General features: G+C 49.1%; 1 protein-coding gene across 2 annotated transcripts in view; it reads left to right on the forward strand.

Moving 5' to 3' along the window:
- INSR (insulin receptor) overlaps window positions 1-17,273 on the forward strand; it is a 112,687-nt gene that overhangs the window by 72,373 nt on the left and 23,041 nt on the right. For both annotated transcript variants that reach the window (XM_031689832.2, XM_031689833.2), the window contains exons 4-11: window positions 1,354-1,502; window positions 2,157-2,301; window positions 4,349-4,563; window positions 5,539-5,665; window positions 6,569-6,819; window positions 7,968-8,135; window positions 12,530-12,731; window positions 14,397-14,432. In XM_031689832.2, coding sequence (XP_031545692.1) covers window positions 1,354-1,502; window positions 2,157-2,301; window positions 4,349-4,563; window positions 5,539-5,665; window positions 6,569-6,819; window positions 7,968-8,135; window positions 12,530-12,731; window positions 14,397-14,432 — 1,293 coding nt within the window. The remainder of the gene's footprint in view (window positions 1-1,353; window positions 1,503-2,156; window positions 2,302-4,348; window positions 4,564-5,538; window positions 5,666-6,568; window positions 6,820-7,967; window positions 8,136-12,529; window positions 12,732-14,396; window positions 14,433-17,273) is intronic.

Genomic DNA, 17,273 nt, shown 5'->3' on the forward strand with positions numbered 1-17,273 from the left:
TATTCACTGGCCAGAAAACTGAACTCGGCTGGTGTCCAGAGTTTTCACTGGGGTCTTACTACGTTGGTGTGATTGACTAAATCACTGGCCACAGGTTTGGACTCCATTCCCAGCCCCTCTTCTCTCTCTGGAGGTCAAGTATTTGGTCTTTCTGGTAACCAACCCCCATCCTGAAGTGAGTAGGGACCGCCACTCCTCATTAGCACAACAAAGATGCTCCTATTACTCAGGAAATTCCAAGGGCTCTTTGAAGCTCTGTGCCAGGACCCAGGACAAAGACCAGATGTGTTCTTTACTATACCAGCATCACAAAGCTAAGAATATGCAGGAGCGTGGACACAACAGTAGTGACAGTTCCAAGGTAAAAAGTGATGTCCTCGCAAGGGACTAATGGTGTTTGTTTTCTATGTGCCAAGTGCTTTAGGGGGTATGTGTTACCTCGACCTCATCACCCGCCTGTGAGGCAGGCTCTGTTATTGGCTCCATTTCACCGATGAGGCCACAGACCTGGAGGATGTAACAGCTGGGAATCTTGAGGTTTCATGCAACAAAAGCCCAACTCAAACTGGCTTAAGCAAGATTAAATGAGTCTATTGGTGACTGAAACCAAAACGTTCAGGGAATGGCTTCAGGTTCAGCTGTATCCAGGAGCTCAAGGGATGTATCTGATCAATTGCATTCCGCTCTTGGCTCTATTTCTCTCCCTGCTGGTTTTATTCTCAGACAGCCTCTTCCTCACCCCTTGCCCCATGCTACAATATAGCAATACCCTCTTAAATACTCCAGAAGGAAGACAGTTTCTCCTTCCGGGAAGTTCCTGTCAAACCCCACACAGCACAGCCAATGTCCCATCATCCTGCAGGAGCAGCCTGAGTTCAGCTAGATGGGTGACGGCATCAGCTTTGCCACGTCCACATAGCGGCAAAGCTCTGTGTAGTTCCCATCACCATGATAACGCCACGAGTCCCGCTGGCTTTGTCGTAAAAGCATGAGTCCTTCGACTTCAGAGTAGGACTTGCCGGCACAGAGAGATGCCTGGGGCGGCTTGCCCCTCCTTCCCCAGGGGCTACGTTTGGTGACAGTTTTGGCTGTCGTGCCGTGGTCGGGGTGCTGCTGGCTTGGAGTGGATGGAGCCCAGGGATGCTACGTAACACCCTTAAATGCTCAGGACAGTCCCCCGCGGTGGAGACTTCTCCTGCCCCAAATATCAACAGTGCTATCGATGGTCAAAGCACCCTGCCTGAGGGTGACAGTGGAGGTCCCGTCACCTGGGACCGTGTGCAGCCTGCCGTGCGTGTGTGTGTGTGTGTGTTCCTGTGTACCCTGACCTCTCTCTCCCCACTCTTTCCGCAGCTTGATGTGCACTCCGTGCCTGGGCCCCTGTCCCAAGGTCTGCCACCTCCTGGAAGGCGAGAAGACCATCGACTCGGTGACGTCCGCCCAGGAGCTCCGAGGCTGCACCATTGTCAACGGGAGCTTAATCATCAACATTCGAGGGGGCAGTGAGTGCCCTGGGGGGGGGTGGCAGGGGCGCTGGCTGCGGGGACCCACTCTCCCTGAGAGCACAGAAAGCAAACAGCCCAGATGCCCCTCAGCGGAGGCGTGCAAGGAGTTCCAAGTCTGAAGTTCACAGCTCAGTCCTGCCCTCCCCCCCGAGATTCTGAATTTCCAAGCTGCATGTTGGGATGGCAGGAATTTATATTTTTAACAAGCAAGCAACATGCAGGTCTGGGGACTGTGTTTCCAGAAACTCTGTCACAGGCAGAAAGGCACTCCTTTGCTTGTTCATCCAGCTAACATATACTGAATACTCACCGTGAACGAGGCGAAGTCCGCACGTGGTGGGTCTTGCAAATAAACAAACGCACGTATAATGTAAACCCAGGTGGTGGTCCACGCTACGAAGGGCGCCAGAGTGGGCTGACGGAGGGGTGAGGGTCGGCCGCCTTTTCTTATGAAGGGACTATAACAGATACCTTCAGCTTTGTGGGCAGCACGGTCTTTGCTGTAACTGCTCACCTGTGCCTTGCAGGTGTGCTTCGAGCAGGGTGCGTCAGAGTCATCCTCAGCCTGTGGGTTAAGTCTTCACCACGGGCAATTACGGGAAGGTTAATGTATCTCAGCAGAAACCCACGGATATCCTCTCCTTTCCTTAGACAATCTGGCAGCTGAGCTGGAGGCCAACCTTGGACTCATTGAAGAAATTTCAGGGTACCTGAAAATCCGCCGGTCCTACGCCCTCGTGTCACTTTCCTTCTTCCGGAAGTTACGTCTGATTCGAGGAGAGACCTTGGAGATTGGGTACGTGAGCCTGACTTTGTGCCTGTGGCCCAGTCGCTCACCAGGAAGTTCATGAGTTAGAAAAAACGTAGGGGTTTCTGCCAAGACATGGAAACAACCTAAGTGTCCATTGATGGATGAATGGATGAAGAAGGTGTGGTCTATATATACACTGGAATATTATTTAGCCATAAAAAAGAAGGACATCTTGCTATTTGCAGTGCCATGGGCAGACCTTGAGGGCATGAGACTAAGTGAAACAAGTCAGACAGAACAGATTGGTGGCACCAGGGGCTGACGGGTGGGGGAAATGGTTGAAGGGGGTCCAGAGGTACAAACTTCCACTGGTGAGATGAGTAAGTTCTGGGGCTGGAATGTACAGCATGGTGACTGTAGTTAACAATACTGTGTTATATGTTTGAAAGTTGTTAAGAGAATAAATCTTAAAAGTTCTCATCACAAGAAACAATTTTTTAAAAACTATATGAGACAGTGGAGGTTAACTCAACTTATTAAGGTAATCATTTCACAATATATGTATATTGACAAATACAACGTTATATGTCAATAATATCTCAGTAAAATTGGAGGAAAAAGAAAACCCGAGTTTTTTTTTTAATGAGATAATCGACATATAACATTATATTAGTTTCAGGTGAACAGCTTCATGATTCACTATTTTGTCTATATTGCAGGATGATCACCACAATAAGTCTAGTTCACATCCGTCACCACACATAGTCACATTTTTATTTTCCCTTGTGATGACAGCTTTTATGATCTACTCTCTCAGCAATTTTCAAATATGCAGTATGGTATTATTAACTATAGTCACTACACGTAACTTAGGGGGTTTTAAAACCAAAACAAACAGACAAACAAACAGAACATCCACTAGGAGAAAGTGTCTGGAGCAGTTCTGAGAGGAAGGAATGGGGGTAAGAACACGTCTAAAGATCCAGCCAAGGAAATGGTACCCATTTCATAGTCTCTCTTGGGGAGCCACCGGGGGTGTGGCCCAGACTTTGCGCCCTAGCTGCAAGGGAGGCTGGGAGAGCGGCTGTTTACCTCTTCCAGTCTGTGCAGTGGCGGAAAGCAAGGGAAGAGGGGCTGTGAACGGCTTTTGAGAAGCCAACCCACTGAACTATTCAGACTCCATTCTTGAATCACTGGCTCATGTTGATTCTTGAAGCTCAGACCTTTCATTTGGTTGTTCCCATGATCTCCTGGCCGGTCCTAGCACGAGACCTGTGCCATCCGACAGGAATATGATGCAAGTCACACATGAGACTGTGTCCTGGCAGCCACGTGGCAAAAACTTTAAAAGAAATAGGTGAAATGAACTCTAATAATGCATTTTACTCAACCCATTACATCTAAAATGTTATTTGGATGTGGACTCAATATAAAGAAAATATATAAAGAAGATCTTTTACATTCTGTTTTTGCATGCGAAGCCTTAGATCTGTGTTTTTCACTTCCAGTGCAGTTCAGAAGGGCTGCATTTCAGGTGCTCAGTAGCCAGGTGTGGCTTCTGTGTCTTCTGTCCCCCATGTGCTGGTGGCCCACTAATAGTTCTAAGGCACAGGTCTGATTGAGTTACTGAGTTGTTATAAAACCTTCAGTGGTCCCCTTCTGCCTGCCGAGGAAGGGCGTGTGTTCTGGATCTCGGTCTGGCGTGCAGCACCCTAGAGGGCTTGGCCCACTGCAGCTCTCCAGTTTTGCCTGTCACCTGTCGGCCGGAGCAGGCGCCTTTGCTCTCCCCTGGTCCCAGCTCGGATGCCTCTGTGTCTTTAATCTTTCCGCTTTGCAAAGCCCATGTCTCAATCCATCACAGTCGTACCCTCCTCCCCGACAAGACTTAGCTCAGACACCTTCCCGGCCACGAAGACCTCCCCAGCTTCCCCCGTACCCCCGCCTTCCATTCACCATGGGAGCGAGTAGGTGTCAGGCGCGTGGTCAGGACTGAGGACGCAGCCCTGAGTGAGGTCAGCTCCAGCCGCGGCCCCGCCGACTGGAGTTGGAGACGCCAAGCTGGCTGACGAGGCGCGTCTGTGTGTCCCCGCAGGAACTACTCCTTCTACGCCTTGGACAACCAGAACCTAAGGCAGCTGTGGGACTGGAGCAAACACAACCTCAGCATCACGCAGGGGAAGCTGTTCTTCCACTATAACCCCAAGCTCTGCTTGTCGGAAATTCACAAGATGGAGGAAGTTTCAGGAACCAAGGGGCGCCAGGAGAGAAACGACATTGCCCTGAAGACCAATGGGGACCAGGCGTCCTGTAAGTGGTGATGCTGTGCTCTTTCCAGCGCATGGACTAGATGATGTGGCTGCCCCCACCCCCCACCACACTGGTCCCCAGGGGAAGTGCACTTCCGCACAACGAACGAGTACAACTGTGTGTGTGACAGGCTCTCTGACACTGAGGACAGGTGCTGTACATCTTACCTCTTTGCCAAAAACCAAAACCCAGTGCCTGATACTGGAAGGTGCCACATAAGCACTGAATGAATGAATGAATGACACCTCCCTTAAATGTGGCCTTGGCTCAAATGTGACAGCACATTCTGCAGTTGCCACAGCCAGGCACCGTCAGCTGACTGTGGTCCTCTCATGCAGGATGCTCACAGGTTTTCTCCTGAGGGGGTATCTGGGGGCTGAAGTGCCAGGGCTTCCATGCTGAGTCAGTTCCCTATGGCAGAATGTGGTCCAAGGGAATTCGGGGGGCGGAGAGAGAGACAGCAATTAGGGTGGAACTCAAGAGAGGGCTTGCCTTCGGGCAGAGGGAACTACTCTCTCCGAGGCATCATCTTTCCAAAGAACTTTCTCTCCAAAGTATAATGACCTGCACAGTCTCTAAACCCACTTGGCGTGTGTCCATCTGCCCTGCAGTTACGACTTCTCAAACGTCAGGCATGGAAGTCGCATATGCAAGACAAATCGTGTCAGGACAAACATTATTCCCAAAGCCCCCTTTCCCAGTAACTGCTGGCCCTTGGTCTTCATGCTGGCGCTGACCGCTGCTACTCCCCTGAGCCTCTGGCCAAGTGACTGTCTTGCAGCCGGGACCACCGTGCACGTCCCAGTCTTACTTCTGAACCCGGGGGAGGCACGTGGGGATGAGACCTGTCAAGGGAACATCAGACTGACAGCCTCCTTCTCACGGACGCTCTTGGAAGTATAGGGTCCCCAACTTCGGGCTGAAACAAATTATTTAATTCTGATACTGAGTCTTTTTTTTTTTTAACCTTCCCAGGTGAAAACGAATTACTTAAATTCTCTTACATTCGGACATCTCATGACAAGATCTTGCTGAAATGGGAGCCCTATTGGCCCCCTGACTTCCGTGATCTCTTGGGGTTCATGCTTTTCTACAAAGAGGCGTAAGTAGAAGGTGAAAGAGGCGTGCTGGTTGCTTCTGGGCTCAGATGGCCCCGCCGGAGGCTCCTCTCTGTCGCCTTCGCACTCGGGGAGTAAATACCACAGGCTCCTCCGTCGGGTCTCACCGGCGGATGGGGTGTGCCACCAGGAACGCTGCCCTTTGCCCAGAGCCCAGAGCCAGAACACTGAAGCGGACGGGTTTCTTTTGGAAGTCCAGATTGGGCAGTTTCCTATAGCGAGATTCCATTTAGTTTCTTAGATGCGCCTCTCACCAGACGCCTTCCACAAAAAGTTGCTCTGTCTGCTTAGCAGATTTTTTTTAAAGTTTATTTTTTTCAACATTCAAAAAAATCGGGGTGAAACATACGCAACGTAAAACTGAGCGTGTTAACTAGGCTTAAGGGTAGAGCTCGCGGCGTTAAGTACGTCCACGGTGTTGAGCGGCCATCACGGCCGTCCACCTCCAGAATTTATTCGTCACCCCACGCAGAAACTCTGCCCCCACTCAGTTACACCCCGTCGTTTTGAGTTTTGACTGTGCTGAAATTTTAAAGGAAGATAATGGAAGTGGTGAGAGTGTGAAGAGGAATGATTGTTCCATCTCTCAAGATTGACCAGGTGCCAGGCTGTGTGCCGAGAAGTCACACGAGTCCTCTGGTGTCATCTTACCTATAAGTCAGGCAGTTGGTATCACCATCGTCATTCTTCTTATTGGGAAACTGAGACACGAGGAAAGTGGTCCCTTTCTCTTTGGCCGTTCCTATGTGCTCTTCCCTCGTGGCACAAGACCGTTGGCGAACAGGAACACACCCCTACACGATGTAACTTCCCTGGCCACGTCTCTTTGGTCTTCAGGGCTGTAATTGAGAAATGGTAACCGCCTTTTCCTGTTCTTGTCTTGAAAGCCCTTATCAGAACGTGACGGAGTTCGATGGACAGGATGCGTGCGGCTCCAACAGCTGGACGGTGGTGGACATTGACCCGCCGATGAGGTCCAATGACCCCAAGTCACAGAACCACCCCGGGTGGCTGATGCGGGGTCTCAAGCCCTGGACCCAGTACGCCATCTTTGTCAAGACCTTGGTCACCTTTTCTGACGAACGCCGCACGTACGGGGCCAAGAGTGACATCATCTATGTCCAGACAGATGCCACTAGTAAGCGTTTCTTGTGGATGTGAATCTGTGCATGAGTCACACGTTTCGCCTTTAACAGGCTGACACAGTGACGTCATCTAAAATGCTCTTTCGCGTGGTTATTGGCTTCTGAAAGAGCCGGGCACTGAGGTTTATAATTTCATAAGATGTGGCGGTGGCAATAAGACACCAGAGGGGAACATGTATTTCTTCTTCCCATTATGGAAAATTTTCAAGTATTTACAAAAGAAGAAAATGACACCCCTCCTCCCACGTAATAACCATCTCTCAGCTCCAACAATTCTCCATATATTGCCATTTTGGTTTCACCTCTGTGCCCCTCCCCCATCTCCAATTTTTGAGGTGGGGGTGGCGCACTGGAGGATTTTATAGCAATTCAGTTATATTTCCATCAAGCGTTAAGTCCTCTCCGGCCACTGTGATAGGAGGCATTTGGCGATGTCTGGAGACATTTTTGGTTGTCATGACTGCGGAGGTGGGGCTGCTGGCATCTAGTGAGTGGAGGCCAGGGATGCTGCTCAACACCCCACAATGCACAGGATGGCCCCCATGAGAATGACCTAGTCCTGCACATCAGTAGTGCCAGGGGTGAGAAATCCTGTCCCGTAGGATAGAGTCCAAACTTTATGCACCAGCCCCAGCTTTTTTGGTTACTGCCCTCTTATCCTGTACCCTCCAGCGACACCAAAGGATGAATAGTTTCCAGGAACTGCCAGCTCCCAGGCGTTTGGATACACTGTGTCCTCTGCTTTGAGACCACACCCCCGCCCTGGCCCCATCCCTCACTGACTCCTTCCACCACCCAAAGGTGGTGCATTTTAAGGGGATGTTAAATGGGCTGCCAGCTCAGGGACACGCTTGAGTGACATCTTAGTGCTGGAATTTGCCCTGTCATGACTGGGTTCCATTTGGGGCTAATCATAACCAGAAAATGTGAGTTTGTCTATTTCTACCATCCCCAGCACCTTGCCAGGGCCCAGAACAGAGAAAGCTTGGCATAGAGTTGGAGCGCGATGAATGTTGGTTGCATCAGTGGTTGAACACGAATGGCTATGTCATCTACAAAAGCTGTGGTTTGAATGGACTGAAATTTTGTAACCCATGCGCCCTCCTCCTCACCGTGGACCTGTTTCCTTTCCCCTGCGCAGATCCTTCCGTCCCGCTGGATCCCATCTCGGTTTCTAATTCCTCGTCCCAGATTATTCTGAAGTGGAAGCCTCCCTCTGACCCCAACGGCAACATCACACACTACCTGGTTTTCTGGGAGAGGCAGGCGGAAGACAGCGAGCTGTATGAATTGGATTATTGCCTCAAAGGTGAGTGCAGGCAGAGGCGCGGGAGGGGCTGGTTTTACACACTGGACCTGCTTTGTTCTCTCCCCTCCTCCCATTTCCCAGTGTGCGTACAAGTGCATGTGGGTGCACACATTCCCTTTGGTCTCCTGCGAAAACACACATACAGGCAGACCTCAGAGACATCGTGTGTTCCGTTCCAGACCCCTGCAATAAAGTGAGTCGTGTGATTTGTTTGTTTGTTTGTTTCCCAGTGCCTATAAAAATTATGTTTACACTATACTGAAGTGTATTAAATATGCAATAGCATTAGATATAAAAAAAGGGTACATACCTTAATTAAGAATACTTTATTGCTAAAAAAAAGAGTACTTTATTGCTAAAAAAATTGCCAAAACAATTACAATAGTAACATCAAAGATGACTGATCCCTGATCACCAAAGCAAATATAATCACAATGAAAAAGTTGGAAACATCGCCAGAATTGCCAGAACATAACGTGGAGACATGAAGGGAAAAAATGCAGTTGGAAAAATGGTGCCTATAGACTTGCTCAAGGCAGGGTTGCCACAGATCTCCGGTTTGTGGAAAAACGCCGTATCTGCGCAGCTCAGTAAGAGGAGTTCTGCACACATTTCTAAACATCACAGCCCGAGAACATGCTCTGAAGACTCGGGTCGGAATCAGACACTCCCTACGTCTTGGCACCACTTCCCTGTGGAACTTTCTCCCCCACCCCGTCCGCCTCCCCCAGTCGGGGTGTAGCTGTGTTAACCCAAGCAGGGCTCCCCTGCTAAGGTGCAGGCCCGCCGATGTGTGCGGCGGTGACAGACAAAGTCAGGGCGGAAGTCTGGCCCCGCATCGTAGACCCTTAAGCTTTAAGGATCGGAGACAGCAGAGAGTGATAACCGGTTCCCTCCTGTGCGTCCCATTAAACATGTACCCTCATGACAGGTTTTTTCCAGTCTTTAATCTTGTTTATTTAATGGGCTTCCATCCATCTACAGAAAAATGGAAAACTATTTGAAGCCCCAAATGAGTTTGTGTAAATTAGTTTATTTTAAAACTGGGTTTTTAAAAAGCCCATCAAATCGGAGAAACAGAAGTCATTTTTTTTTCTCTTTAGTGGGTTTTGTTTGTTTGTATATATTTTCCTTTAGATTTTTTGAGTTAGCGGTATCCTCAGGCCTCGGGGCCGCGGGCGAGGTGTGGGTGAGGTCGGGAACCTGAGGTCTGCTCCTGGCTCGACGACCTTTGACCCGCTGCAGGGCTTCGGGCGGTCACCCGGCTTGCCATCGGCTGCCTCCTTTTGGGGAGAAGGGGCGGGAGGCCAGATGATCTCTGGGAGCGGTCCCAGCTGTCAGAGCATGTGCTATGTGTGTGCCTGTGACCTCATCTCCCGCCTGAGCAGAGGGTTGCAAACGTGATTTATCTCCTTGGATGCTTTATATAACTCGAGAGCAAGCAAAGTCATGGTCTCAGCTGTGAGCCGTTGGCCCTGCCTTCGAGTAACCGAAACCGCCACCAGCAGCCGGGCAGGCAAAGCATTTTTTTTTTTTCAAGAGCAACAGCTTTCATTCTGGAAGTTGAAATCTATCATTACAACATGACTATTTCAACATGGCTTTATTCGTAATGATGCCAAAGTTTATGTCATTAAAAATAAACTTAGGTACCAAGGACAGATATTGTATTATATCAGGTCCCTAGAGGAGTCGCTTCCATGGAGACAGGAAGGAGCCGGCGGGGCCAGGGCTGGGGGAGGGGATGAGAGTTTCATGGGGACAGAGTTTCAGTTTGGGAAGATGAGAAAGTTCTGGAGGTAGAGGGTGGGGATGGCTGCCCGGTAACGTCAGTGTGCTCAATGCCACTGAATCGTACACTTAAAAATGATTAAGATGGTAAATTTGATGTGATGTGTATTTTGCCACGGCTAAAAAAAACCAAATACACACACAAAGAAATAACCTTCCTAACACACACGAGACAAATCACTTACTAACCGCGACCAGCAGTAGCTTCCTTTCGTATCACAAGTGATTTCCCCCCCCAACTTTATGGAGTTATGATTGACAGGTAAAATGGCAAGATGTTTAATGTGTAAACTGTGATGAGTTTTATACACATATGCATTGTGAAGGGATTCCTCCCGTCCAGTGAATTCATGTATCCACCACATCATGTATTTACCGTTTGCTTGTTTGTTGGTGAGAACTTCTAGGTTCCACTCCCTCAGCATATGCCAACTATACAATGGTCTTACCAACTCTGTGTTGGTTATTGTAAAGCACACATAACATAAAACTTACCACTTTAACCATTTTTAAAATTTATTGAGTCTTTTATTGTTGTTTTGGGGGGGGCAGGTAATTAGGTTTATTTATTTGTTTGTTTATTTAAAAAAATTTTTAATGGAGGTACTAGGGATTGAACCCAGGACCTCGCGCATGCTAAGCACACACTCCACCACTGAGCTACACCCTCCCCACTCCCTGTTTTAACCAGTTTTTAGTGCCCAGCTCGGTGACATTAAGCACATTCACATCGTTGTGCAACCATCCCCACCATCAACTCCAGAACTTTCTCATCTTCCCAAACTTAAACTCTGTCCCCAGTCACCACGGACTCCCCCTCCCCCTCCCGCGCCCCCCAGCGCTCACCTTTCTGCTTTGTCTCTATGGGTGTGACTGTCTTAGACGCTTCATTATATTTCATAGTCACAGGGAATCCGTAGGGGCCGCAAGCGTCGTGCAGTGGGTGCTGGGAAGAGTGACACGTGTCAGACGCTAGGCCTGTGCCTCCTCAAAAGACCCCTCCTCCCCAGAAAAAAATGTCAGGAGCCCCCTTTACTGAGGAAATTAAGGTTTTTTTCCCATCCATAGTGCCATCAATAGCCCTTCTAACAGCTAAACCAGACGGGTTATTCCATGCCTATTAATAAACGTAAGAAGTATTTTTAAGTATTTCCAAAACTGTATAAATACTTGGGCTTCCGAGTGGGTACTCACCATTCTCAGGGAGCTACTTAGAGCTCACTGTCTGCCGGAGCCATTAAAGGAGAGAGGAAGGAATGGAATTCCCCTCGCTGAGTAGCCTCCCACCACTGAGGGCACTGTTTTTGCCCTTAAGGAGTAGCCTGCATCCTTGAGGCTGAACCAACCGCGTGGCTGTGCTCACTCAACAGGCGGCAAGCATTCCCCGGACCCGACCTCAGGGGTCAAGACATACCAGCTGTGGTCCTTAAAAAAGCAGTGTGGTATTTTTAAGAGCACTACCTTGAGAAGTTGTTCTTTTTTTTTTTTTTCTCTCTTTCTTTTTAAAATTCCCTTTTCTGTGCCTCTTTGAAAAATTTCTTCCCCCAATTTTCTCTCATGTCCTGAGCCCACAGTTTCTCTGTCTCACCACTGTTGACATTTGGGGCAGGATAATTCTTTGTGGTGGAGGCTGTCCTGTGTAAGGTAGGATGCTGAATATTGCTGGCCGACACCCATCGGATGCCTTTCGTCCCCTTGTCTCCCCAGACAGCCCTGACAGCAAAAAATGTTCCCAGACCTTGCCCAGTGGTAGGGGGTGGGGTGTAGCGCAGAATCACTCCCCCCTCCTGCCCGCCCCCTGAGAACCACTGCCCTAATCTGACTTCTGTTTTCCTGAATGACTGTAGAGTCTTTCATTTGTGCTGCACAGTTTGACTGCTCAGTCTAACCACTGGGTCTGTAAGTCGGACCATGTGGAATTCTGCTCTGCCCTCTCCACGCTTTACGTGGTTGATTGATGATTGTGTCATTCATCCATTTAACTGTGACTTGGGCCCCCTATCCTTTTCTAATCCCATCCCTCAGCATTCTCTCCCTCATCCCCTTCTAGCTACACTGGGTCCTTGGTGTCTTCTGATATGCCAAGGCAACTCCTACCTCAGGGCCTTTGCACTTGCTCTTTGCTGTCTGAATTGCTTTACACCAAGGTATGTGCATGGCTCATTCTTGTACTTAATTGGAGACTGCTTAGTGGTCACTTTCTCTGAACTATTCCCCCAGCCACCCTGTGTCCTTTCACCGTGCCCTCTGACCCACAGCATATGTCTCTATTATATTTACTTTTTATTTTTGTATTCCTCCCCCGCTGCCCTGATGCAGCTCACCCATTAGAATGTAAGTTCCATGAAGGCAGGGACATGCCTGGTTTCCTTAAGCCTCTAGCCCTGTGGGGTTATGGTGTCTGACAGCTTCCTGCTGTACGTTGACAGGAACCTTCTCAGTTGACAGTGTCAGGACCCTCCAGTGAGTGATCTGATTTTCCCCAGTCGAACGTGGGAGAGCTCTGGCCCGTGTGCCCAGCCACTCTGAGAAAGCCCCCTTCGCTCAGGGTAGGGGTGTGTGTCAGGCGGAGACCTGAACTCACCTGCCCTGCGCTCCTCTAGGGCTGAAGCTGCCGTCCCGGACCTGGTCTCCGCCGTTTGAGTCTGAGGGCTCCCAGAAGCACAATCAGACCGAGTACGAGGAGGCTGCCGGGGAGTGCTGCTCCTGCCCGAAGACTGACTCTCAGATCCTGAAGGAGCTGGAGGAATCCTCGTTCCGGAAGACTTTTGAGGATTACCTGCACAATGTGGTTTTCATCCCCAGGTCAGGGTTTGCCATTGGCTTGGGGTTGGGGAACCTTATTTAGGGACCAAGATGAAGTGGGGACACAGAGGGCGGGCAGAGTCCTTGCTGAGCCGCTTCCCGGGGCGAAGGACGAGATCTTGTGATTTCCGTAGGCTCCTGACCAGGAAGAGCACGTGACCATCAGAACAGGGGAAAAAGCTGAAAAGACTCCACACTTGCTTTCCGATGTCTCATGAACGCTTCAGCCCAGCCTCCGGCCTCAGTCTGAGTTCTGGAACCAACTCCATTAGATTACCGGTGGTTAATTATTATCTGATAGATTCTTATAGACAGTAATTAATAATCGACAGATTCAATTATTAGGTTAGATTACCGAGGAATGCCTGCCTGGCCCCGTGCTTGACTTGTTACTGTCTCAAGCACAGTGCATTCTCTTTTTAAAATCTGGTGACCTTCTCATCCTTCCAGAACTTTCCATGGCCTCTTCAAAACCCCAGAGGCTGCTCCTATTTAAATATTTCCCTTAGTGAGTGAAGGGGCTTGCATGCTGATGTACACCTGATCTATGGAGCGAGGGTTTGTGATAAAAATGACTCCCAGTTTTCCATACGTCCTTGCCTTTCGTGCAGACACTTAGGTAGAAGGCCGTGTTGGTTTCAGGTTACCCCGCCCCTCTCGGTGCCCCAGTTGACCCACCTGTAAAGTGGAGAGCAGACGAGTCCCTGCTGTCAGGGTTATGAGTCTGCACGAGTCCTACAGGGATTCTCAGCCTCGGCACTCCTGGTATTTGGAGCCAGTTCATACTTTGTGGCGGGGACCATGCTGTGCGTTGCAGGATGTTGGGTAGCACCCCTGGCCTCTCCCCACGAGACGCCGGTAGCACCGTCTGCGTCAGATGGTTTCAAGAACCTTCCTAGTAACCCACTGAAGCAGCAGCCATCTCCCTGTTTTGGGTCTGAAACCTGTTTTTGTTTTTATTTTTATTATTTTTTTTAGCTGATGAGTGACTGCCCAGGTTTTCACAGTAAATGTGTGATGTGGACTCTGATCCGCCCCCTCCCTCTCCACCCTTGACCTCTTCCCTTTACAGACTTCACCAGACAGCTACCCAGAAAAGTCCGGTCCAATTGGCTGTTTCCAAAGTGGACTGAAACCCCCAGAGGTTTACACTGGGATAGAACAAGATTCTAGACTGGGTCTCTTCAGATACCTCCCTCTGCGCTTGGTAGATGCTTCCCCGGCACCATCAATACGTAACACTTCTCCTTTTCCCTCTTTCTTGCATTCTCATCCCTCATCCTGAGGCCAGAAGAGCACTGAGTGTCCCAGCCCGGGCGTTGAGGCGGTTACTGTTTCACACGTTAAAAAGCTGCCAGACTTAAGGAAGAGGCTGGGTCAGTGGTGGTGTTTAAAGGTAGTCGAGTCTGACATCCAGAGGCAACCCCAGATGGCCAGGTCTCTGGAAGGGGGGTGCGTTTTCTCTGACTGCCCCCACCCCTCCTTGCTGTGTTCTCTGCACCTGCTGGGAAGACGTGATTCAGGTGATGGGAAACAGTGGTCCGTAGGCAAGGGCAGGGCGCCCTTGGGCTGCTGGTACAGAATGTGGCTACCGGGCCGTCAGAAGCCGAGGTCTGTCTGAAGAACTTCTGTCTGTCCTCAAAGCAGTTGGTTTTGTTTTCACAGAAAATCCTCCTCAGGCCCTGGCGCGGAGGACACCAGGTACGCCTCACCTGTGGGACGTGCGCGCGGGGCGCGCGGGGCGGGAAGCATGTGGTGCGCCCTGGGGCCCGCAGGGGGCTTCTGTGGCTTGATGCATGCGACGCGCCGCTGCGCCGAGGCCTGGCGCTGCACAAACTCGCCTTCACGTTAAACGCCTTCACCCGGAAATGGGACCTGGGCACGAATGTGGGGGTCGGGGGTGGGGAATCTTAACTAACACACTCTGAACCAAAACGCAGAACCCAGGGAGTACTTTCTGGGCACCTGCCAGATGCCACACGTGTCTCTCCATGCAGCCACTCACTAGACATTCATTTTATCAACGCCGAGCGTGTGTGCAGACCCGTCCCCGGGAGCCAGAGCCTCAGCCACGTGCGGCAGGGAGTGGGCAAGGCTGATCGGGAGCGGGACGGGTTTATGCCGCGTGACAAGTGCCGGATGACAGACGTGAGCCCCTAAATTCCGCTGAGGACAAGGGCGCTCCTCTTTGACTTGCGTCTTCAAGAATTAAGGAGGGCTGTCCTGGAGGAGAGGCCAGGCAGAGAGAACTGGGGGAGAGCCAAGTCGGTGGGCCCAGTCCGGGACTCCTAGGGGGAAAAACAGGCAGGGGGACCGGAAAGGCAGGCTGGGGCCAGGCGGCCGGATTCTACTCTTACAGCGGAGGGTTTATTTAGTCACTTTCAGCCCTGCCTGCGGCCCCGATCTGCCCTCTAGTGGCCGTTTGGAATATAATCTGTAGGAAAGAAAGGTCTAGAAATTTGAGGCGTTGATCCAGACAAGGGTTTCTCAACTCGGACCTCTTGACATTCGGGGCGAGATGTCCCCTCGGTGGTGGGACCAGAGGGCAGAATCACTCCTGGGGTGACTGTCGGGTAAGAAAAAGCTGTGTAGGTAGCCAGTGGGAAAATCAGTTGATGCTGTCCCGTGGGTGGCGGCGGGGTCTTTCGTGACCACGTGGTGGTCTTTTTGGATATAAACCTCTTGGCATATGCATATTTGGCCTATTTGCGGAGAGCACGGATGTTTCCACTTGTTGAGATACCAGTTTCTCATTAGTTACTCAGGAAGTACCAGCCTCAGTCAATTTTGGAAGGCCCATCTGTGCTTGTTTGGAAATGTTCTGAGTCTTGCTAATATGGGTATATCTTTGGTTTCACAGCTTTGGTTTCCAGTCCATTGGTCTTTTCATATAAAAAGACCACAAAGAAAATCTTAGTGTGGACCCTCCTGCCAAAGTAGGGTTTGATTTCTGACCACAGAGCAATGAAAACGAAAAGTAAACTTCAAAATTTGAATTGAAAGTTCTCCTTCCTGGTAATTAGCAGTGGATCACTTAGACATCTATTGGGTGAAAGTAAAAATGGAAACTTTCGTTAAAGTTTGGAAAATAATGGAAATGTGAATCTCACATACTTTCACTTGTAAGCATATTGCCGAAGCTGGACTTTGATGCAAATTAGTAGGCTTGAATGGTTTCATAAATTAAGAAAAAACTTCAAAATGTAAAGTGTAATGTGTCAGGGAGGGAGTGGAAAATCGATATAGCAAAACTTGTGGTAAATATAATCAAAGGGAAATGTGCACAATAACTAGAAGTAAAGGAGGTGACATAAAATTAAGGTCTGGGGGAGATTTTAATATGTTGAATTCTCTGGATAACCATGAGCCATTCAATTTGAAATGTCCAGAGAGGTGAGAAATTTTGACTTGTCTAAGCGAATTCAAGAAGAAGCAGAATGATTAAATATCCTAATAACCTTAGGAAAAGACTTAAAAAAAAGTGTCAATTAACCCCCGCCCCCGCAGAAAGGCCCCAGGCTCAAAGAGTTGTACATTCTTCCACACTCTCTAAGAGCAACTCTTTTCTGTAATATAGAAACTTCCAGAGCATAGAAATCTATGAAACTCTTCCCAGTTTTATAAAACTGACACAGCACCCCTTAGCAGAACCTGACAAAGATGCTACATTGGAAGAAAACCCCAGGACCAGCTAATGTGGGACTTTAAATCCAAATGTCCTAAGTAAAACTCTGTGCTGGCAACATTGTTTATCTCAGAAGTGCAAGGATGGTTCAAGATCAGGAGTTCTGATGATATAATGTAATTCATCAAGAGGCCCAGCAAGGAAAATCATAATCACCTCATTCAATAACATTGATTAAAAATTCCTCAGCTAGAGAAAGGGGAGTGAGTGGCAAAGAGGCCTTTTATAAAACTAGGAAGAGAGAACTTCTGCAGCAAGATAAACACTACCTAAATGAGACCAACAGCCAAGCTGATGTCTTTCTTAAAACTATTTCTGTTGGAGTCGGAAGGAAAAGCCAATCTTATCATCACTAATTAACACTTCTCTTTCATTTAGCCAGTGCAGTAAAGATGTAAAGTAGAATTGTAAAGAATGGATTTTGGAAAATAAAATAAGTGATATTTGCAAATGCTGTAGCGGGAAGGTAGGCAGACCGCGGCTGCCGGTTTTTCTGAAGGAAGTTTTAGTGGACTGTGGCCACACCCGTCTGTTGACATCGTGTCTGTGGCTGCTCGATCTGCAATGGCTTGAAAGCCATTGGAAGTTGAGTAGTTGTGACAAAAACCACATATCCCACAAACCCCCAAATATTTACTACCTAGCACTTACGGGGAAAGGTTGCTGACCCTTTTTCTAGCGTGTTCCTTGAAAACCCAAGAAAATCAATCATAAAAACTCTTAGAAGGAGAGTCTGGATAAGTAGGTACAGTGTAAATAAGCCAGTAGATACACTAGCAATAATTATAATATCAATCAGGGGGAAACATCCCTTTTTATAATTGCCCTAAAACCTTAGTAACCCCATCTAGAATTAC

This window comes from Vicugna pacos, chromosome 22 (genome assembly GCF_048564905.1).
Source record: "Vicugna pacos chromosome 22, VicPac4, whole genome shotgun sequence".
In the NCBI taxonomy this organism is placed as follows: Eukaryota; Metazoa; Chordata; class Mammalia; order Artiodactyla; family Camelidae; genus Vicugna; species Vicugna pacos.